The 20238-nt window shown below is 66.3% G+C and overlaps 9 protein-coding genes across 9 annotated transcripts; 6 read left to right on the top strand and 3 right to left on the bottom strand.

Annotated features, from left to right (window-relative positions):
* Positions 1 to 1405: 1405 nt before the first annotated feature.
* Positions 1406 to 3089, top strand: Q8F55_004688 (uncharacterized protein; the record flags this gene model as incomplete). Its single annotated transcript, XM_069353195.1, has 8 exons — positions 1406 to 1510; positions 1713 to 1732; positions 1944 to 2032; positions 2137 to 2285; positions 2323 to 2443; positions 2479 to 2638; positions 2674 to 2793; positions 2828 to 3089. 8 exons carry the CDS (start codon positions 1406 to 1408, stop codon positions 3087 to 3089), a joined length of 1026 nt encoding a protein of 341 aa, XP_069210613.1.
* Positions 3090 to 3631: 542 nt separating this feature from the next.
* On the top strand, positions 3632 to 4824 carry Q8F55_004687 (uncharacterized protein; the record flags this gene model as incomplete). Its single annotated transcript, XM_069353194.1, has 6 exons — positions 3632 to 3715; positions 3754 to 4044; positions 4092 to 4212; positions 4245 to 4404; positions 4442 to 4561; positions 4596 to 4824. 6 exons carry the CDS (start codon positions 3632 to 3634, stop codon positions 4822 to 4824), a joined length of 1005 nt encoding a protein of 334 aa, XP_069210612.1.
* Positions 4825 to 5662: 838 nt separating this feature from the next.
* Positions 5663 to 7401, top strand: Q8F55_004686 (uncharacterized protein; the record flags this gene model as incomplete). Its single annotated transcript, XM_069353193.1, has 2 exons — positions 5663 to 6239; positions 6272 to 7401. The coding sequence occupies 2 exons, from the start codon at positions 5663 to 5665 to the stop codon at positions 7399 to 7401; spliced, it is 1707 nt and encodes a 568-aa protein (XP_069210611.1).
* Positions 7402 to 7830: 429 nt separating this feature from the next.
* Positions 7831 to 8992, top strand: Q8F55_004685 (uncharacterized protein; the record flags this gene model as incomplete). The annotated part of the gene is made up of 2 exons (XM_069353192.1): positions 7831 to 8450; positions 8485 to 8992. 2 exons carry the CDS (start codon positions 7831 to 7833, stop codon positions 8990 to 8992), a joined length of 1128 nt encoding a protein of 375 aa, XP_069210610.1.
* A 36-nt stretch (positions 8993 to 9028) lies between these two features.
* Positions 9029 to 9187, top strand: Q8F55_004684 (uncharacterized protein; the record flags this gene model as incomplete). Its single annotated transcript, XM_069353191.1, has 1 exon — positions 9029 to 9187. The coding sequence occupies one exon, from the start codon at positions 9029 to 9031 to the stop codon at positions 9185 to 9187; it is 159 nt and encodes a 52-aa protein (XP_069210609.1).
* A 67-nt stretch (positions 9188 to 9254) lies between these two features.
* Positions 9255 to 13501, bottom strand: TRM8_1 (tRNA (guanine-N(7)-)-methyltransferase (tRNA(m7G46)-methyltransferase); the record flags this gene model as incomplete). The annotated part of the gene is made up of 3 exons (XM_069353190.1): positions 9255 to 10148; positions 10183 to 12571; positions 12606 to 13501. The coding sequence occupies 3 exons, from the start codon at positions 13499 to 13501 to the stop codon at positions 9255 to 9257; spliced, it is 4179 nt and encodes a 1392-aa protein (XP_069210608.1).
* Positions 13502 to 13986: 485 nt separating this feature from the next.
* PEX13 (Peroxisomal membrane protein PAS20) lies at positions 13987 to 15311 on the bottom strand (the record flags this gene model as incomplete). Its single annotated transcript, XM_069353189.1, has 3 exons — positions 13987 to 14742; positions 14805 to 15058; positions 15098 to 15311. The coding sequence occupies 3 exons, from the start codon at positions 15309 to 15311 to the stop codon at positions 13987 to 13989; spliced, it is 1224 nt and encodes a 407-aa protein (XP_069210607.1).
* Positions 15312 to 15626: 315 nt separating this feature from the next.
* AVO2 (Target of rapamycin complex 2 subunit avo2) lies at positions 15627 to 16972 on the top strand (the record flags this gene model as incomplete). The annotated part of the gene is made up of 2 exons (XM_069353188.1): positions 15627 to 15725; positions 15797 to 16972. The coding sequence occupies 2 exons, from the start codon at positions 15627 to 15629 to the stop codon at positions 16970 to 16972; spliced, it is 1275 nt and encodes a 424-aa protein (XP_069210606.1).
* Positions 16973 to 17043: 71 nt separating this feature from the next.
* On the bottom strand, positions 17044 to 20017 carry vps35 (retromer complex subunit Vps35; the record flags this gene model as incomplete). The annotated part of the gene is made up of 4 exons (XM_069353187.1): positions 17044 to 18567; positions 18603 to 19401; positions 19453 to 19659; positions 19737 to 20017. 4 exons carry the CDS (start codon positions 20015 to 20017, stop codon positions 17044 to 17046), a joined length of 2811 nt encoding a protein of 936 aa, XP_069210605.1.
* Between the last annotated feature and the right edge of the window lie 221 nt (positions 20018 to 20238).

Raw genomic sequence — 20238 nt, 5'->3', positions numbered from 1 at the left:
CATGCATGTGTCCACTGCAGCGCTGCATGCCAATGACGATATCATGACAAACCCGGTGGACGCTGCAGTGGTGGGCGATATCGGCAACTCCCGTCGCGGCCATCACGTGCGAGCTGGGTACTGCCGACGGCAGACCCGGGGTGGTGCCGGAGTCCAAACATCAGCGCCAGCAGCGACCATCAAAGGCCAGTATCGCGTTGGAGTGCGGAGCATGTGCGCGTGGAGAATGTGCACCTGTTGCACGCCACCCGCGCCAAGGCCTCCGCGCTCGCCATCACGCCGCTCGTCACCGCCATCGCCGGCGGCTTGCACCCGCAGCTGCCGTCTTGGGCCTTTGCGTGCCCGTTGGCGCTGACAAAGCGTGCATCGTGTGCTCGGTGTTCCGGATGCTCAATTAGCAGCAGTCGGCGGGTACGACTCAGGCCAACAGGCGTGGAGTCAGATCACCACGACGCGTCGTTCGCCCATCTCGCAGTCGCCAGCATCCTCCCTCCGCTCCGCGCGGCGCCATCCGATAGGGGAAACCTCGGGATCTCGAGTCCCGGTCTGCTGATGCTGGCTGACTTGGTGGCTTCTGCCCGCCGGCGATGTTTCCACGCATATAGCACCTGACCTCGGCGTGTGGCTGCTTCGCGCTGGATCTCCCCCACCAGGTCTAACGATGGGGACACGCAGCAGACGCCAACGCGCCTCAAGGCGATGAAGCCCACAAAGGCGTCCACTCGCCACTGTGCCCTCCGACCCTCCACTATGCCCTCCCACCCTCATCGGCTTCTCCCTCGGAGCTCTCTGTATGGTGCAGAAAATACTTACTCCCCCACCCGTTACCTCGGCGCGGCTCCGGCTCCGATCGGCTCCACCACCACCCCTCTACCCCCACCCCACCCGCCTTCTCGGCTTCCCCGTGGCCCGCACCACACCATGAATGCGCTATTCTCCCAGATCTGCTTGGCGAGTGACGAAGCAATGCATTGGAGCCTGCTAGCACCGCAGGAATCAACTGCGGCTGCGGCTTCTAGCCCGCACGTTCATCGACGCCAGGCCAGACGCCACGGGATCCCCGTGCCACGCGGGTTCCCCGGAGCCATGGGCATCAAGGTTCCCACTCCAGCACGGCCTTTGCGGAAAACCCGCGTCGATGGGAAGAAGGTGGTGACAAAGATGTCGACGGCGATGGCGAGCTGTTCTTGTCCATCTCTCTTCATCTCTCGCACGCACTGACGCTCTCGACAGCGTACTTATCCCCTTCACCCACCCCCGTCACTCCCTCTCCCCCCCACCTCGTCGGCGCCGGCAGCCACGTCGCCCAAGTGTAGCCCCACAACGCCAAGCCACTCCGTCTCCCACCCTTTTCACCGACCCCATTCCTCCTCCCCTCCCCTCCCTCCCCTCCCCATCTCCTCCGATGCCACGCAGCAGGTCAGCACTGCTGTACGCCGTCGCCGCGCTCTCGGCCGCATCCACTGTACTCGCAGCGCGCAGCCGCGACGTTTGCCCCGAGGACCCATACGTGAGTCGGTGCGGTGCGGGCAACGGGGCGGCCACAAACAAGCACGCAAGCGAGCAGCCAGGGGTAGGGGTTAGCCCGAGGCCGAAGCCGCTGGGGACGGCGCCAAGCACTCCGTTGACAAAACGTGGTGGCCCCGTCGTCAAACGTGGTCGTCCCTGCCGTCCCGGCTCCGCCACTGCATGCATCCGCTGACCCACCGCAGCTTGATCCGGCCAACGATCAGTGAGTGCTGCGGAGTGATGCGCGAGATTGGCGCCGGCGAGGGCGCGCTGCGAGCAACCGCTGCTCCCAGTGCCCGATGTATGCTGCGCACGGCCCGGCTCCCCCGGCCGCCGATACCAGACGCAGACACCTCGCTCGCTATTGTCCGCCTCGCTCACGCCCGCGCACCCCCCGACGGCCAGCACCGCCTCGAGCACGGCTGACAACCCAGATGCAACCCCTTCCGCTATGTCCCCTCGCTCGGCCTCAACGCGGCGGCGTGCGCGCTGTATTTCGCCGTCGCGCTGGCCTTCACCTATAGTGAGTGGACGGGGGGAGTGGCGCAGTTGGAATGCATGTGGCGGCCGCCCCAACCGCCGGCATCGACGCCATGCGATAACGAATGTGGCGCTGACGCCCTCCAGACCAGTTCCGCTACAGGGGCAGGTACTTCCTCTGCCTCGTCATCGGCACGTTCACCGCCGGCATCGGCTTCATCCTCCGCCTCACCTTCCGCAAGACGCTCCACTCGTCGGGCGGATACATTGCCATGTACCTGTTTGTCGTGCTGAGTGTGGGTACAGACCGCGTTGGCCCAGCTCACGCCCCAGCCCTGTGCCTTCCTCGCAGCCGACTACATCCTCCTCGGCCGCATCGTCAACCACCTCGACGCGGGCAGGTACCTGTTCATCAACCCGAGCAAGGTCTCGACCATCTTCATCATCTCTGACAGTGCGTTGTCGTCCCCGCGCCGAGCTCACACCCAGTCGTCACCTTCCTCATCCAGGCCGTGGGCGGCGGCACGTCGTCGGCGCGCGACCAGAAGGCCCGCGACATTGGCGTGCGCATCTTCCTTGCCGGTCTCGCTGCCCAGCTCCTCAGCTTCCTCCTCTTCTCCCTCCTCTGGGTCGTCTTCCTCTACCGCGCGTAAGTTGCCCCCCGCGTACCCCGCTCACCCGCAGCCGCAAGGACGAGTTCCTCTGGAAGCGCTCGGGCTGGAAGCCGCTGTACTTTGCCCTCGGTTTCACCTGCATCTGCTTCCTGATCCGTTCCTTCTTCCGTACCATCGAGCTGTCCGAGGGGTGAGTCGACGCCTCAACACCCGCTGACCCCCAGCTACGCCGGCCACCTCTCGATCCACGAGAAGTACTACATGGGCCTCGACGCGCTGCCCCTGTTCGTCGGCATTGCCGTCTACGTGTGGTACTGGCCGTACCGCATCCTCACGCCCGAGACCAAGGTGCAGCGCTCCGAGTGGTCGAACGAGCAGTACTCGGGCGACGACACCGAGCTGGCTCCTCCAGTCCGCGAGCACGGCTCGCCCAACACGTCGGCCACCCTCGCCGACGACGACATGAATGGCGAGGGCAAGAAGTAAGCGGTGAGGTGGGACGCGGCGCAGGCGAGCTCGCGCCACACCAGCGCAGCTCGCACCACACCGCCCCCCGCACAAAAGACTGTCAGCATCATGAGCATTGTGATTAGTCGCCATTTATGGACTTTAGACGGCCAGTGGGCGTATGGCCTCTGTGTGAGTAGCACTAGATCGTATAGACACCAGTGTATGCAGTGGTTGGCAAGGTTGACGGTTGGCCGCGCGGGCAATCAATTTTTAGCACTTAAAGTGCGGTCGGCACTGCCACTGTCGCCCCGAGTCAGGTGTAGCATGCATGCGCCGTAACCCAGCCGTCGTCAGACGCAGAGATCCCTGGCGTGCTCGCTCACAGCTGTGCACGACGCGGCGCCGTTCCCGGCGGCACTGAATGGGGCCGCACCGCTCTGACGGACCCGTCCGCCGCGATCGCCCAGCCGCCGGCCCTGCGGGAAAAGGCCGATGGGTGGTGCGCTGAGCGTGGCAGTCGTGACGGCGAGTACATATACACCTGGGTGCATATCGCTAGCCGCCAGATATCCGAAACCATGGGGCGTGTGTCGACACTATGCCTGCTCGTCGTGCTGCTCGCGACCGCCGCCAACGCGTACGAGTGCTCGCCCGACCCCTACGTGGGTACCTGGCCCCGGCAGCCACTGACAGCCTCCAGCACGACGCAGCCCACGACGAGTGTAACGGGTTCCGATACGTCCCCAACCGCGCGCTCAACATCATCGCGTGTGGGCTGTACTCGCTCTGCGGGCTCATCTTCATCCTGAGTACGAGCCGCCGCCACGCGCCGCTGACGCCAGACCACCTCATCTTCCGCGGGTGGTACTTCTTCGCGCTCACGTTCGGCACTGGCATGATGGCCGGCGGCATCGCCATCCGCGTGGTCTACTACGACCGCCTGCACTGGGACGCGGGGTACGGCGGGCAGCAGCTGCTCATCATCCTTGCGGTGTGTCGCGGCGTGGCGAGTTGCCAGCCTCGGTACTGACGCCCCAGCCATGTCTGCTCATTGCAGCCAACTACGTCCTGCTCGGCCGCATCGCCGCGCACCTCGACGCGAGACGGCACATGTTCATCCCGCCCCGGGCCGTCTCGTGGATCTTTGTCGTCTCGGACAGTGAGTGGAGCCCAAGGCCCAGCTCACCCCAGTCGGGACATTCTTCGTGCAGGGCGGCGGCGGCGGCCTGAGCTCCAACAAGGACCCCAAGCTCGCGCACATCGGGCAGAAGCTGCTCCTCGCCGGGCTTATCGCGCAGCTCGTCAGCTTTGCAATCTTCAGCGCGCTATGGCTGGTGTTTACTCTGCGGGTGTGAGTCGCGCGAAGGAGGACGGCTGCTGATCCCCAGCCGCCGCGACGACGCGCTGTGGAACCACCCAGGCTGGAAGCCCCTCAACTACTGCCTCGGAGTCAACTGTGTCTGCTTCCTCATCCGCAATACCTTCCGCATGATCGAGTTTACCCAGGGGTAGGTGCCAACCCCGATGTAAGCTAATGGCCAGATGGCACGGCTACCTCGCCACGCACGAGGTTTACTGGGCCGTGCTCGAAGCCCTCCCCGTGCTCATCGCAATCTCCCTCTTCACGTGGTTCTGGCCCTCGCGCATCCTCACCGAGCGCAGGCGCCCCGTCTCTGGCGAGTTCATCCCGCTGGCGCCCAAGCCCGCTGATAGAGTAGAGCTGCTGTCGCGGGGTGAAGCCGACATGTCGTACCGGCACGGCGTGTATTGACCCACCAACCTCCACACCATAGACCTCCCATGTATCTGTATCCGAGTCCAAGCCGGCGGCCGTCGTCATCTCGGTTCATCGGTGTCTTACACGCCATATCGCGAAGGCCACCTCGCACTCGGGATGGCGCGGAGCCTCGCCTTGCCGGAGCAGTCACCGCTGATATGCGTGCTGGCAGCCGGCACCGTCACGCGCGCCGGAATCGGAACCAGCCGAGGAGGGATGCCCACTGACTGCCGGCCGGGCTCGGCTCGGAAGTCGCTCGCAGCACGTCGTGATCGCGCCATGCCGGCAGGAAAAAGTCGAAAATTCGGAATGGGCCTGAGCCGCCGCTGCACGCACACCGTTCACGTCGAGCCATGCCGGCGTGTGCAGGAGCATCCGCATGCATGCTGCTGCCGCACGCGCCGATGCATGCATGCATGGAGACGGAGGAAGCGGCGCGCGATGGAGAGAGACGCGGTCAGACGACTCGCGGCGGCCAAGCCCCGGCCCGATCCCTCCCTGCCCGCGGCCCAGGCACCTGCTTTAACGTCAACAAACCTCTCGCTTAGCACACCTTAACACGCTTTAACTTTTGCGGCTGAGCGGCCGCTGCAGTGATTGTCAATACCAGTTGTGCGAGGCCTGCCCTCGCTCGCCCACATTTGACATGGCGGAATGGGCGTGCGGGACGACGGCTCGACCCGGGGTGACGAGATTGGTGCGCTGCATGAGGACGGCGCGCTTGGCAGTGGTGAAGGCAGAAAAGAGCACGGCTTAGCGAGGCGGCCATGGTGATATAGAGACGGCATCCCGAGTGGGCATGTGGACGCACGAGCCTGCGGCTACCTTGGACATGTCTACCTTCGATCAGCGGCCACTGGCCGAGGATGAGCGCAAGAGCGTCGACGATGAGCGCAAGGACGTCGACGAGAAGAGCGAGGCGGGCGAGGGCGACCGCGCCGACGCCGTCCCCGTCCCCGCCAGCGTCGTCGTGCCCCTCCCCATCCCCCTCGACGACTCCGACCCCGACGCCGACTCCCCCTCCACCCCCAACGCCCTCGCGTCTCTCCATCCCCGCCGCAAAATCATCCTCATGCTCTGCTTCTGCCTGTCGCAGTTCATCGACTCGGCCGGCACGGCCGCCGCGTTCCTCATGACGGCGCCGATCGCGTCCTCGCTCAACATCGAGCAGGGCAACCAGCCGTGGATCCTCGCGTCCTACTCGCTCTCCTTCGCCGCCACGCTGCTGTTCGCCGGCCGCCTCGCCGACCTCTACCCCCCGTCGATCGTCTACGTCGCCGGGTTCCTCGGCCTCGGCATCTTCTACCTCGTCATCAGCTTCGTAAAGGACCAGTACACGTTCTTCGTGCTCCGCGCGCTGTCGGCCGGCGCCGGCGTCCTCGCCATCCCCACGAGCGTCAACATGATCGGTGAGTCAGCCCCCTGGCCCCGCTAACCCCAGTGCAAATGTTCCCCGAGTCCACGCAGCAGGCCAAGATGCTCGCCATGTTCGGCATGAGCGGCGCCCTCGGCAACACATCTGCCTTCATCCTCGCCGGCCTGTTCCTCCTCCTCGACTGGCGCTGGTACTTTCGCTTTATCGCCTTCCTCGTCATTCCCTTCGCGCTCCTCGCGTTCTTCCTCATGCCCAAGACCGAGGCCGTCACAAAATCCGCGTCGGCAAAGGAAAAGTGGCGCCGCATGGACCTCGGCGGCGTCTTCATCCTCATGGCCATGATGGTGCTCTTCATCCTCGCCTTCACCCAGGCCACGGTCGACGGGTGGAAGTCGGCCATCTTCATCGCCCCGCTCATCATCTCCATCGCCCTCGTCCCCGTGTTCGTCGTCTGGGAGCGCACCCGGCCCGAAGGCTACGCGCTCCTCCCGCGCAACATCTGGTCGTTCCCCAACATCTTCCCGCTCATCCTGCTCGCGGCGTCAGGATTCCTCTGGTTCGCCACCTACCAGCTCGGCGTCGCCACCTGGTACCAGGACGTGCTTCACGACTCGCCGATCATCACCGCGGTCAAGATCCTGCCCATGGGCATCGTGTCCATCGCCATCGGGCCCTTCTTCCACTGGTTCCCGAGCCTCGTGCTCAAGCCGCGCTTCGTCCAGCCGGTGGCATCCCTGCTCATGTTCACCGGGAGCATGCTCCTGGCCTTCTCCAACGGCGGGCGCCACATGGGCGACTACTGGAAGTACATCTTCACGGGCGGCATGATCGGGACGACGGGCGAGATGATAAACTACATCGGGACCAACACCGCGATTATACAGTCGTTCCCGCGCGAGTTTGCCGGCGTCGGCGGGTCGTTCGCGGCGGTTATCTACCAAATCGGCGGAGTCGTCGGCATCGCCGTGCAGGCGGCGCTCCTGCCCACCGGCGGCGGCGTCCCGGGGCACGTGTGGGCGGGCTACGCACACGGGTACTACTTCACCTCGGGGGTCATGGTCGCCATTGGACTTCTGTTCGTGCTGTGGTACCGGCAGAGCAAGATGCCGAACGGGGACAAGGAGGCGGAGGTCGACGGCGTAGCCGAGCTGCCTAGCGACCGGCCGTGGGCCGACGCCAAGGCGAGCGCAGTGTGATGGCACGCACGAGCACGAGAGCATCATTTCTGTACCATCTTGCATGTATTACCACTGGGGTCGCTGCCACAGACCCGACGCGCGTCGTGTGAACCTGCGTCATTCTGGGCTCCAGTATGGCGGTGCACGCTTGTGCCACATGACACTGGCGCGAGCGACGGGAACCGAGGGCGGGGTGCGGTTCACGGAATGCGGCAGCGTATGGTGTGGTGCACTCTGGTGCATACCGCACCGTGGCTGCACGACCCACCCCGCAACACGCGCCCACTGCTGTGCTCGTCGACCAGCGCTACGGCTAGCACACTGCGCGCCGAGCTCGTCGCTGCGTGAGGTTGTCTTGGCAGCAGCATCAGCAGCACAAACGCGATGCATAAAGCGTCGCTGTGGGCAAGCCTCGCCGTGGGCATCGGCCCACACCCCCCACACACCATGCGCACCCCGCTCCGCACCGCAGCCCTCTTCCTCGTGGCCGCAGGCCGGGCGCTCGCCCGCACCTGCCCCGACACAGACGCAGCCCACGACCAGTGCAACCAGCTGCGCCTGGTCCCCAGCGCGCCCGGCGCCGGCGTCTGCCTCGGCCTCTGGGCGCTGCTCGCGCTCGCACTCACGGCCGACCAAATCACCTGGCCGTGCTACCGCCTCCTCCCGGCCATCCTCGGCGCGTGGGCCGTCAGCGGCGGGCTGCTCATCCGCACGCTGTACGCCTCCCGGCCGCACTGGGTCGGCGGGTTCGTCGGCCTCGCCATCCTGCACTGGGTCGGCGCGTGGCTCATCACCCCAGCCATCACCGTCATCTTCGCCCACGTCGTGTCCCACCTCGGCGGGGAGGCGTACCTCCCCGGCCAGTGGAGCACGCGCAAGCTGCTCCACGTTTTTCTTTGGACCGACGCCCTCTGGCTCGTGCTGCAGAGCCTCGGCGGTTTTCTCGGGTCCTTCGGAGCCTCGGGGGCGCGGGCGACCGGCGAGGCATTCTACCTCATCGGCCTGCTCGGCCAGCTCGTCTTCCTGCTCCTCCTCGCTACCTTTTTCGTCACTTTTCTTGTCCGATCGTGCGTTTGGCACTTGTTCAACACTGACGCCCAGCCGCGCCGACACCCGCCTCTGGTCCGACGGGCCTCGCCCCCTCGCCTACTGCCTCGCCTGGGCGCTGTTCTGGCTCGTCCAGCGCGCGTGCTACCGCGCCGCCCTCTTCCGCGGAGGTTACAAGGGTTACTTGCGCCGCGGCGACGCCCAGTTCCTCGTCCTCGACGTAGTCTCCCTCTGGCTCGCGCTCGCGCCGTTCGCCTACTTCTGGCCAGGGCGCCTGCTCCGCGCCACGAACCGCGCCGCCAGCAGCGCGGACGAGTGGGACGCGCCGCCGCCCATGTCCGAGGCCCCGGTGGCACCCACTGCCCCCGACGCCGACGCCGCCCCGCCGATGCCAGCCAACTTCATCTACAAGACGAGCCCCGAGTACCAGCAGCGCGTTGACGCGCTCCGCGCCGAGATCAAGCTGCTCGAGGACGAGGCAAAGCACGCCGAGGCGACGGCGCGCGGCAATGGCCCGCCAGGCTGGGCCGATGCCACAGGCCGGGGGGCGGGCGCAGTGTAGGCGCCACGGACATCCGATACATACCACTAGCCCAGCATGGGCCCCGACAACCTCCAGCGCGTGGCCGAGCTCCTCACCGAGAACAAACACCTCGAGGACGACGCAAAGCGGGCCGAAGCAATCGCCCTGGCCAATGCCTCGCTCGTGTCCTCGCTGCACTCCCCGGCCCTCACCACGCGCAAATCCCCGTTGTAGCGCATTAAAAGGTCCATATTATACGCAGAAACCAAAATGCAGTCTATAGAATCGCCCAGGGCCCCGCCTATCGGGGCGGAAACAGCGCCTTGAACACCTCGTCGAGCACACACAGCATCAGGTGCTGGTTCAGTCGTTGATCCTGCAGCGCGCCAAACATGCGCCCGGCTGCCCGCCGCGCGTTCGACCGCCCGATCATGTTGGCCGCGACGTCGGGCATCAGCGCCGTCACCTTGCGCGCTGCCGACACCCTCGCGTCGTACTTTTCTTCCACGGTGCGCGGCGGCGTCGACTCCCTCCGCACCCCGCCGGGCCACATGTTGTCCTGGAAACTGCCAAGCAGCTTGTCGACCGACTCGGGCGACGTGAGCTGCCGGAACGTGTCGCGAAACTTGCGCTCGATCGTGCCGCCGAGAATCTGCTGCAGGATGATGACAATGGCCTGGCGTCGCAGCCAGTTGTTCTCCTTTAGGTCGAATACTTCGATGAAGAGGTCGCAGATGGGAGTGGTGAACGACCCGGTGGCAGATTCCCCTTCGAGCGGCTGCATTGTCACCGGCAGGATCGGCGCCGTCGGCAGCTCGGGCGACTCGCCCATGGCGTGGTCCGCCGTCACCGTCACGCTCGGTGTCCGCGCGTCGTGCTTCATCCACGGCGCGGCGACACCCGCGACCCCCGCCTTGAGCGCGGTTGGCATGTACCCTGCCAGCGGCTCGGCCACGCGCCCGCCTGCCACCGCCACTTCCGAGATCTGCCGCTGGAGCGACTGCGACATGAGGTCGAGCATGGACGGAACGAGTTGGTCGTCGAGTGACGACGCGACGGTCTTGTACAGCGTCTTGACAATGTTCTGTGGAGTGATGTTGGGGAGCGCGTTGGTCGACGACGCGGCGACGGCGGACAGGGACAGAAAGTTGCGCAGGAGGAAGCTGTCGCAAATGGGCGCAGAGGATAGCAGCGACTGGTGGGTTAGCATGGCCCAGCCTTTGACCCACCTGAAGCCACCGCTCCAGACCCGCCCGCCTCGACTCGACAAAGCTCGACGAAATACTCGGCACCAGCCGCTTGCCAGGAATCTCCACGACTCTGTTGCGCAGGTCGTCGCTCAGCCTCCAGTTGCCAGCATGCGCCGCCCAGTCGCGAATAGCCCGGTCCAGCTCCCAGAACTCGTTGTAGCGGTGGAAGACGGCCCACGACAGCAGCGTCCGCCCGTCGTCGCCGACTTGCCGAATCTCCACCTTGTACCGCACTACCTGGCGCATCAAGTCGTGGTCGTCCTCCACGACCACCGTGCTCGGTATCGACACGCGCGTGCGGCCCGGCACTAGCCGGTTGGCCTCTTCCTGCTGCTCGTACTGCGCCTTTTGAAACTCTGCCGTCCGCTTCTCTCTCTGTAGTGACGACTGCGACTTGCGTAACAACTTGAGCTCCTTTTGGTTGCCAGTGAGCTCGGCCTGGCGGATGAGTGAGGCGAGGATCGCGTCCTGCTCGGCCAGCTCGTGGATCTTGCTATCGAGTCGCCCAATGTCGATGGACAGCTGCATGTCGCCGGGCGCGGCAAGGCGCACGTTGTCCTTGGCCCTGTCGTCGAGTTCCGCATCGAGCATCACCGACGCAGTCTCCTCGTCAAACAGCGAGTCGTCAAAGATGCTCTTGCTCGGCCGGTGGTTTGGCGTGTCGCCAAAGCTGCCCCGGCGGTATATCCGCTTGCGAGCGGCCGACGCGTCCTGCTGCGACTTGCCTCTGCCAAGCAGTGGTCTCTCAGCGGTACCAGGCACCTTGAGGTCCTCGGCGCTGCGCGAAGCAAGCTTGCTGCCGGCGAGTGGGTGCTTCTCGCTCGGCTCGATGATGAGCGACGCCGACGGCAGCTTGTCCGGCTCGAGAATCAGCGACGCGGACGGCGAGTTTAGCGTGTCGGTGCCGATCTCGGGGGGTGTGGCAGGCGGGGGGAGCGTCTGGCTCGAAGTCATGTCATCGGACGCGATGATTTCGTTTAACGCGGCTTGGATGGCCTCGATACGCTGGGCTTCGAGCAGTGCCTCCTCGTCGTCATCCTCGGGGTCGTCGGCAAACAGCGGGTTGCGCTCCTCACTCGGCGTCGAGTCGTCCTCGACGCCGAAGAGCAGGTCGAGGTGGGTGGAGCGCCGCTGGAGCATGGGCGGCGGCGTGGTCATGATCAGAGGGGTTGACACCAGCGGCGTGGCCGACGACTGCGGTGACAGCGGCCGCGAGGTCGACTCGGGCGTGGGTATGCGACGCACCAGAGGCCGGTCAAACGCAGGTGCAGCTGTAGACGTCGACGCCGCGACGGCCACCGGGGCAGGCGTAAAGTTGCCATTGACGAGGTACGGGCGGCGCTGAGCGGTCGGCGACGACGCATCCGACGCACGCCTCTGGCCTCGCTCCGGGGGCATCAGACTCGACGACTGCGTCGTCGGCGTCCCAAGCGGGCTGTGCGAGCTCGCTCTCGCCGCTCTGTTCACCCTCGGCGCCGTATTGTTCTTGAGATCCGCGACCGCCTTGAGGTACAGCTCGCTCTTCTGGAACGCGGGCCAGTCCTCGTCGTCCATCTGGTCGTACACGGCCTTTTGCGCCTCGAACACGGCCTTCTTGCCGCGCTTCACGTCCTGCGGCAACAGCGGCCCGGCGTGCGCCGACAGCTCGGCAATCTCCAGCACCAGCTTTGACGGCACGTTGATCTTGTGGTCGAGCGTGGAGAAGTAGGTCGAGTAGAGGAAGGCAATGTCGTCGCCGATCGTGTTGTCGTTGTTGCCCCGCCTAGGCTCGCCGTCCTCGTTTGCCAGTGTCAGAGCCAGGTCCTGGCCCGAGGCTTCCAGCGGGTCCTTGAACCCCTCGACGGTTAACCAGAACTGAACGAGATGCGACCGGCCCCTGCGCTCCATGTACTCGAGCCAGAAGGCGAGCGATGAGGGGTCGGACAGGATGCCGTAGAGGTTGGCCTTGTACCGGCCGGCGAGGGGCGAGTCGGTCAGCGCGGGGTAGACGCTCGTCCGCGGCGACAGCTGCGCTCCGCCAGAGAGCGCAACGATGCGGCGGTCAATGTGCGTGCGGGCGCGTTCCAGGCGGTGGATGTAGCGCTCCGCCCTGCGGGTCGCCTTCTCCCTGCGCTCCTCATTCTCCCCAGTGGCCCGCTTCAGCGCTCCCCGCGCAGCACGCAGCTCGCGATCGACGTCGGCACGCAGCCTGCGCGCCTCGCCCAGCGTCTTGAGTTTGGGGATCGACCGCATAAACTCGTCAAACTGCTTGGTCGTCGACTGCACCGTGATCGACGTCGTGGCTTGTCTGCGCGGCGTCCCTCCCTTTGCCGACACGGGCGAGATGGGCACAGTCGACAGCGCCGACAGCACCTTGCTGACCTGCTTCCTGATGCGTCAGCCCGGCCTCCACGCGCACCCACTTCTCGCGGAGATATCTCCCGCCCTGCTCGTTGATCTGCCTGTTCCAAAAGTCGCTGTCGCAGAGCATGCTGAAGACGGGCATGAGGACGGCGCCGAGGACCACCTCGCGGACGATAATGTTGACCACCTCGGTCTGCTCCTTTGCCGGGAGGAGCACCTTGAGCGCCCGCGCGACGTGGTCGCGAAAGTGCTCCTCAATCGACGGCAGGTTGGCCTCGGGTGCCGAGTTGCGCAGCGGCGCGAGCGCAGGATGCGAGCCGCGGGGCAGCGGCAGCGGCAGCGAGGTCGTGCTCGACGCGCCGGCGATGCTCGAGCTGAGGTGCTCGATGCTGCGGTAGTGCTGAAAGTGCTCGGTCACGATCGGCAGGATGCGCGAGACGACGACGGTGGGCCAGTCTACCGCCTCGGCCGAGCGGCCGACCTCGCCGAGCGCGAAACGGATCGTCGCCTCGATCGCGTCGGGGAACGCGGGCGACGGCGAGATGCGCGTGTACCAGGGGAGCACGAAGCTCTGGCGTATGAGCCCGAGGACGGCGTCGAGGCGGGCCGCGACGGCGGGGTCGGCGTGCACGGCGTCGAAGGGTCGCCCGGCGGCCTCCTCCCCGGCGCGGGCTAGCACAGTCGCCCACGCCGCCGGGGCAGTAAAGGCCAGCGGGCGGACGGCTGCACGCTGGCGGGCGACGGCGCTCGGCCCGGCGTCTGTGCGCGCCGAGCGTGCGATGACGGCGACGGCGGCGAGCACGAGCACGAGCGACAACACGAGCGGGAACAGCAGCAGCGCGCCGAGCACCGACAGCCGGTGCGCGGCGTACGCTGCGGCCGCGACGCCGGCGGACAGCAGGACGAGCCGCGGCGAGACGCGCGGGGTCGGGGTCGGAGTCGGGGTCCGAGTCATGGCGTCGTTGTGGCCGAGGTGACGAGCAGGGGCAGTGCCGCAGTGCGTGCTGCCCTCGTCACCTCTGCTTTGTGGGTGGGTCGGGGAGTTGCGGCGGCGGGTGTGACGGCTACGAGTGACTTAAAGATGGTCTGATGGCAGAGTGGTCGGAATGAGATTGCCCCGTTGGACAAAGTTAAACAGGCACGCGACTGGGTGGCGACCGCGGCGTGGCGCGCGGCTTGGCTGGCCTCGACCATTCTGCTCGCTACACTATACCCACTCGGGCAACCTGCACGGAATGCTCAAACCCTCGCCTCACCTCACACGCCAATGCAATCGTGATTACAAAAGTTTCTATGACCGGCTTGTCGCCGTGCTCTGAATCCACATCGTCACGTCGCCCACAACCACTCCCGTACTCTTACAGCAGACAGGCGGCGGCACCCGCGTCACGCGTCACACCCATGCCATGTCTGATTGCCTTGCTCGCCCTGCTCACCACCTCATGCCCGCACGCCAGGCGGGGGCACTGGCGCAGGAGGAGGCGGCGGCCCCTCGCGCTTCTTGATGACCTCGACATAGTTGCCAGGGAACCAGCCAGTGCGGCCGTCGCGCGTGCGCCCGCGCCACCAGCCGTCGGCGCCGTTCTGCCCCTCGCGCGTCTCTAGGACCGCGACAATCTCGTCGGGCGTGAGTGCGAGCTCCCACTCCTCGCTGGGGCGGAACTCCCAGCGCGCACGGGCAAACGTGAGCTTGGTCGGGTCGATGTTGCCGTTGGCGTCGAGCGCCTGGAGGTTGCCGTTGGCGGCCGCCTGCGCCTGCTGGTTGGCGATGAGCAGCTTGACGAGCCGGCTCATGAGCCACGGCAGGCCGACTGCCGACAGCAGGAAGAGGATGAGCGGCTTGGCGGAGGGCCGCGGCGCGTTTGGTCCGCCGGGAAGCCCCGCGTCGTTGAGTGCGGCCGACCACTCGTTTGCCCAGCCCTCGGGCGGGCCGTTCTTCTTTCCGCGCAGCCAGTTGATCAGCCGTCTGCCGAGGCGCAGGATGGAGAAGACGCCGAGGACCTGGCCGAGGTACGTCTTGAGGCTGCCGAGCTGGTCAGCGACACCGACCATGGCAAAGAAGGACGAGTGGGTCGCCATGTACGTCGACTCGATGAGCTGGGCGAGGGATGTAAAGGCTGTCACGAGGGACTCGATGACGGCGAACGCCGGGGCGGTCGACTGCTGCATCGACGCCGTGAGGTTTGGGGGATAGCCCTGGGGAGTCAGCAGCTGCTCCGGAGATGCGCGGCGTCCACTCGACGCCCGCCGTCACTCACCTCGCCGGGTACGCCCATCCCCCCAACACCATACCCTCCCATGCCGCCGTAGCCGCCGTATCCCCCCATGCCGCCGTACGACCCGTACCCGCCCATGCCGCCGTAGCCGCCCATGCGCGAGTACGGGCTCGAGTACGACGAGTAGCCCATGCCGCCGCCGATGCCGCCGTAGCCGCCGCCATACGGCGACATGGACGACATGCCGCCGTAGGCCCCGGTGCCGTAGCGGGATCCGTACGCGCCTGCGCCGTATCCTGTTGGTCAGTAAGCGCTGGCTGCTCGGGCCGACGCACCAGAAGCCGGGACCATGGCGCCCGCGTCGGTGCCGAGGCCGGCTGGCCGGTCAGGCAGAGCCGGCGCCGTCAGGCTGCTCGTCGCGGCGGCGCTGTCGAACGCCGACGCCGGGACGGTCGCAGTCGCGGCCGGTGCGGCGGCGGGGGTCGATGCCGTGGGCGTGGTGCCGGCTTTTGTCTCCCAAGGTTTTGGCCTGGGCGGGAGGGATGACATGGGGGTGGGGGGCGTTGGCGCTCGCTACTGGTGTAGTGTTAGTGTCGCTGCTGTCGTCGCTGTCGTTGTCGTCGTCGCCGCCGGGTGGATATCAAAGTGATGGGGGGAAGGTCAAAGTCGAGAAGGGTCGATGGCGGCGGCGTCGGCGTCGGCGGGGTTGGTTAGCCGGCGAGTGGGGATAGGCGCGGGGACTAGGCGCGGGCTGCCCCCACCACGCACCAAATAGGCCCGCGCCCCCCGGCACCCGCGCCGACGCCGGCGACCAAAGCGCGTCATCATCCTGACGACTTGTCGTGCATCACATCCTCGGCGACCATGGACCCCTTCTGCCCAGCGCCGAGCGGCGGCGCGGCGTCGGCCAGCAGCTCGCGCCTCAACGTCGTGCGCAAGCCCTCAGTGCGCGTGCGGCAGGCTGTGCGGGGTGGGTCCGAGTCGTGTGCCCGCTAACGGCAGACAACAACGTCGCGCTCCTGTCCCGCCTGCAGCACAAGACGGACCTGCGCAACACGGACAAGAGCCGGCTCACCTCCCTCGCGTGGGCGGCGCTCGAGGTCAACCTCGAGGTGTTTGAGTGGCTGCTCATCGACTACGGGCACGACGACCAAGAGCTGAGCCGCGACGCAGAGCACAACACGGTCTTCCACCTGCTCGCGACGGTCGCCGCCGCGCCCGGCCTCTCGCCCATGGCCGACGTACTCACCTCCAACCCCGACTTTCCGCCGCGGCCCCAGACCCGCGGCACCGACGAGCTGCGGGACACGGCGCTGCGCATGACCGAGATCTACCACACGCTCTTCCCCTTCCTCCTCGACTGGTCGAACACCGGGGGAAAAACCGCGCTGCACTTCGCCGCGCAGGCCGACAACGCGGGCTTCATCGCGCTGCTGTGCGACCTGGGCGCGGACATCGACCTGGCGGATTTACAGGGCAACACGCCGCTGCACTACGCCTCGGCGTGGGGCAACACGGCGAGCGTGCGCGCCCTGCTCGAGCGGGGCGCGAGCATCACGGCGCGCAACTTTGAAGGCTTCACAGCCAGCGACTTTGCCTACTCGCACGGCTCTCGCGCTGCGCTGGACTCGCTCGCCCGCGACGCGGCCGAGGAGCGCAAGGCGCGCCGGCGCGACCAGCGTGCGCGCGAGCGCGAGGCTAGGGAGAGGGAGGCGTACGAGCGCGAACAGTACGACCGCGAGCTGGCGCAGCGCGAGCAGTGGGAGCGAGAGCGCGCGTACGAGCCCGCGTCAGAGAGCCACGCGAGCCACGAGCTCGAGACGCAGGCGACCCGCCTCCGCTCGGCGAGCACGAGCACGAGCGTCACCAATGTGTCGGGCAGCTCGGGCGGGCGCAGCGGGAGCCGCAGCGGGTCCCAGTCGGGAGGGCACTCGGGCGCGTACCACACCGCGTACATGAGCCCGGCGGACGAGCCGCCCCTCCCGCCGCTGCCCCCCGACATCGCCGCCGCTGCCGAGGCCGCGGCGGCTGCGAGAAATGCGCTGCTGGCTGGCTCGCGCCCTGCGACCCCGCTCGAGACGCAGACGCAGGCCCGCCGCCAGCCGAGCACCTCGTTCGCCCCCTCCCGCTCGGCCACGCCCAGCGCCGACCCAGCCCTGCCCCCCGCCTCCCTCCCCGTCCGCAGCGACAGCCGCACCCACCGCATCTAGCCCCACCCTGTTGTAACACTGTACTCATGCACCATCATTTCCGTCTATACAAACACTCGCACTACGCCGCCCTACGCCAGGCCCATCTTCAAGCTCCCGCCGACGACATCCACGGCACTCCAGTCGACCGGTTTTGCGTCCTCGTCGTCGCCGTCGGCCGGCGCGTCGCTCGCCCGCGCCGCCTGCGTCTGCTTGCTCTGGATGTACCGCAGCGTGTTCTTAAAGTGCTTGACAATGAGGTCGGGCGAGTTGACCCCGTCGACCAGCCCGGGCGGGCTCGCGCTCGAGGGGTGCACGTCGGTCGAGTGCACCGCGTCGATATTGCTCGTGATGAGCTCGACCAGCGAGTTAATGTACTTTGGTGTAACCGCCTCCACGCCCTGCTCAAAGTAGTAGATATAGCGGTCGAGCGCGTCGACGTACAGCTGCACGCTGGTGAGCTCGTCGATGCAGCCCGTGGCAATGCGCAGCGACTTTTGCAGGCACTCGAGCACGCGCTTGCCGTCGCGCAGGGGAGGCTTGGCGTTTACACTGTCGCTGTCGCCGTCGCGATCAGACTGCCACCACATGTGCGACGCGTACAGCACGGCCGTCGCCTGGTGGCTCTTCTTGAGCAGCTTGGACCCATGCAGCGCCGCCTTGGTGATGAGCGTGTCGTAGTTGTCGGCGCCAAACACGCGACTTGTCTGCAGCGTGCTGATGATGCCCGTGATGGCCTGGAGCTGCGCGCGCGACTCGGAAATGGACTCCTCGTAGATGACAAACGCCTGGACAAAGAACTCGTAGGTCAGCTCCTCGAGGCCGCAGTCGTCGGCGACCTGGCCGGCGAGGAGGAACAGCCGCAGGCAGGTCTCTGGCGCCTCGACCTTGGTGTAGAGGATCGAAATCAGGCGGTGGATAAACTTGAACAGCGACGACACCCGCGTCTCCCAGTCCTTCTCGTCGGCGCGGCGCGCCTTGAACCGCCGAGCCAGCTGGATGCTGCTGGCGATGAGCGGGGGAAAGGTCCAGCGTATCCGCTCGCCGCCCTCCTGCAGCTGCTTGTGGGCGGTCTGGAGCAGCTCGAACTGCGTCTGCAGGTCGTCCGAGTGGAACAGGTGGACCATGCGGGCGACCCAGCCCTGCTCCTCGGCCATCTCGCGCAGGTCGACCTGCTGCCTCCGTGCCGCTGGCCCGCCGAGCGACGAGTCGCGCTGGTCGCGGACGAGCACGGCGCAGAGCCCAAGCACGCCCTCGACATCGGACGTGGCCTCGATGAGCGTGTTGTTCTTGAGAACAGACGACACGACGGCGTGGCCAATCGCCGCGCGTGTGCTGTACGGCTGGGCGGCCAGCAGCGGCGTGTACGACGGGATTGCCAGGACGGTGAGGACGGAGAGGTAGGACTGGATGGGGGAGAGGAGCAGCGCGAGCAGATTCGCCGTCGTCTGCGGCGCGTGCAGGTCGGGGCTCTGCTGGAACTCGTGCACCTTGGTGGTCGCGTACGAGAGGATCTGGTCAATGTACTCGAGGCGGTCGGGGTAGCAGCTGAGCGAGAGGTTGGCGAGGGACACGAACAGGGCCGTGATGTCCTGGATCGAGAGGTCGGGGCGGGCCTGGCGGGTAAGCACGGCTTGTTCTTTCTACCCACCTTGATCAGCTCGACAATCTGCTGCCAGAAGACCTCGAAGAGGCGGGCGTCCTCGGGGATGCCGCGGAACGTCTTGGGCTTCTTCTCCTCTGGCGCCGGCGCCTCGACGGCCTTGGCCTTGGCCTCGGCCTCGTCGCCGTCCTCCTTCGGCTTGTCACCCTCCTCGGTGCCATTCTCCTTCGGCTCCTTCTCCTCCTCCTTCTCCTCACCCGCCCACTCGCTCGCCTCGGCGGGCTTCGGAGCCTCCTCCTCCTCCTCCTTGATTTCCAGCGGCTGCGAGCTGCTCAGCCTGATCCCCTTGACCTTCTCGGCAAGACGCTTCGCCGCCTCCTCCTCCTCCTTGCGCTTCTCCTCCGGGTCCTCGTTCTCGGCCTCGCGCGCGGCGTACGCAGCCAGGCGGTCGATGAGCGCGATGACGATCTGCTTGATGTTGACACGTGGGTGGAGCTGGGCGGTCGCCGAGAGGAACGGCGTGAGGGTGTGCAGATGGAAATCCTCGGGGAACACCTGGATGACCACCTCCATGAGGTACTCTTGCGCAATCACGTCCTTGCAGTTGACCACCTGCTCGAGGACCGCCGGTAGGATCGTGTTCTTGTACATGTCGACGTCGACGCCCTCGAGCTGCGATAAGCGGACGAGGTTGGTGCCGACGAGGATGCGCAGGTCGCGGCGCTCCATCTCGCGCTTCTCGCGCTCGCGCGAGTGGCCCTGGTGCTGGAGCCGCACCCAGAGCTTGTTCATCTCGATAAAGTTGGTGAGGACGAAGCCGATTGAGTCTTGGAGGTTGCCTCCAGGGCTGCGGGGGTTAGTGGACACGACCTCGGCACCAGCCACCACTCCCACTTACCCATCGTCGTTGCCCACGGGCAGGAAGTCGCGCGTCTGGCCCGACAAGTAGTGGCGGAGGAAGAGGCCGCGGGTGGGGTGCTGCACGCCGCGGGCCATCTCGAGCATGTCCTTCATGATCTCGCGCACCGGGGCGTCGGGAATCGACATGTACACCGAGCCGACCGTGATCATGAGGTAGAGGCGGGGAACAATGTTGCCGGCGTACCTGGGGGTGTGAGCTGGCTGTCCCATCGCGCTGTCCCATCCCCGCGAGTCCATCCACTCCGCGACCACCACACTCACTGAACAAGCTCATACAAGTCCGCGAGGTGGTGTTTCCCATCAACATGCGCCTCGTATAAGTACGTGCTGAGGTGTCGGAGGCTGTCAAACACGCTCATGTACAGCTCGTAGTACTGCTTTGGCGAGAGGGACGAGGTGCGGAGCTCGGAGAGCATGGTCGACGCCGCCTTGAGCGCCTCCATGATCTCCTCCTGCTCGAGGCATCGCTTGAGCTGGACCGTCTGGACCTTTACGACGTTGAGGGCGTCGGCGAGGATCTTTGGATCCTCTGGCGCCGACATTGTGCGTGGTGGGGTGGGGTGAGATGGGGGAGTAGAGGAAGATGGGCGAGTCGGACATGACGGCTGGCTGCCAAGTCGTCATCGTCGTCGATGGCAGTGCGGCGGCGGCGACAGCAAGCCGGGGGATTTGGTTCCGTCAGTCACCACGCGCAGACCACGTGGAATAGACGGTCCGTGCGCCAAGTGATAGCGATCCGTGCGCGATTATATTTTTATTTCTG

The sequence above is a fragment of the Vanrija albida genome (genome assembly GCF_041260175.1).
Source record: "Vanrija albida strain AlHP1 chromosome Unknown contig_3, whole genome shotgun sequence".
Lineage (NCBI taxonomy): Eukaryota > Fungi > Basidiomycota > Tremellomycetes > Trichosporonales > Trichosporonaceae > Vanrija > Vanrija albida.
The sequence above is the reverse complement of the archived record's forward strand: the minus strand, read 5'-3'. Positions and strand labels throughout refer to the sequence as shown.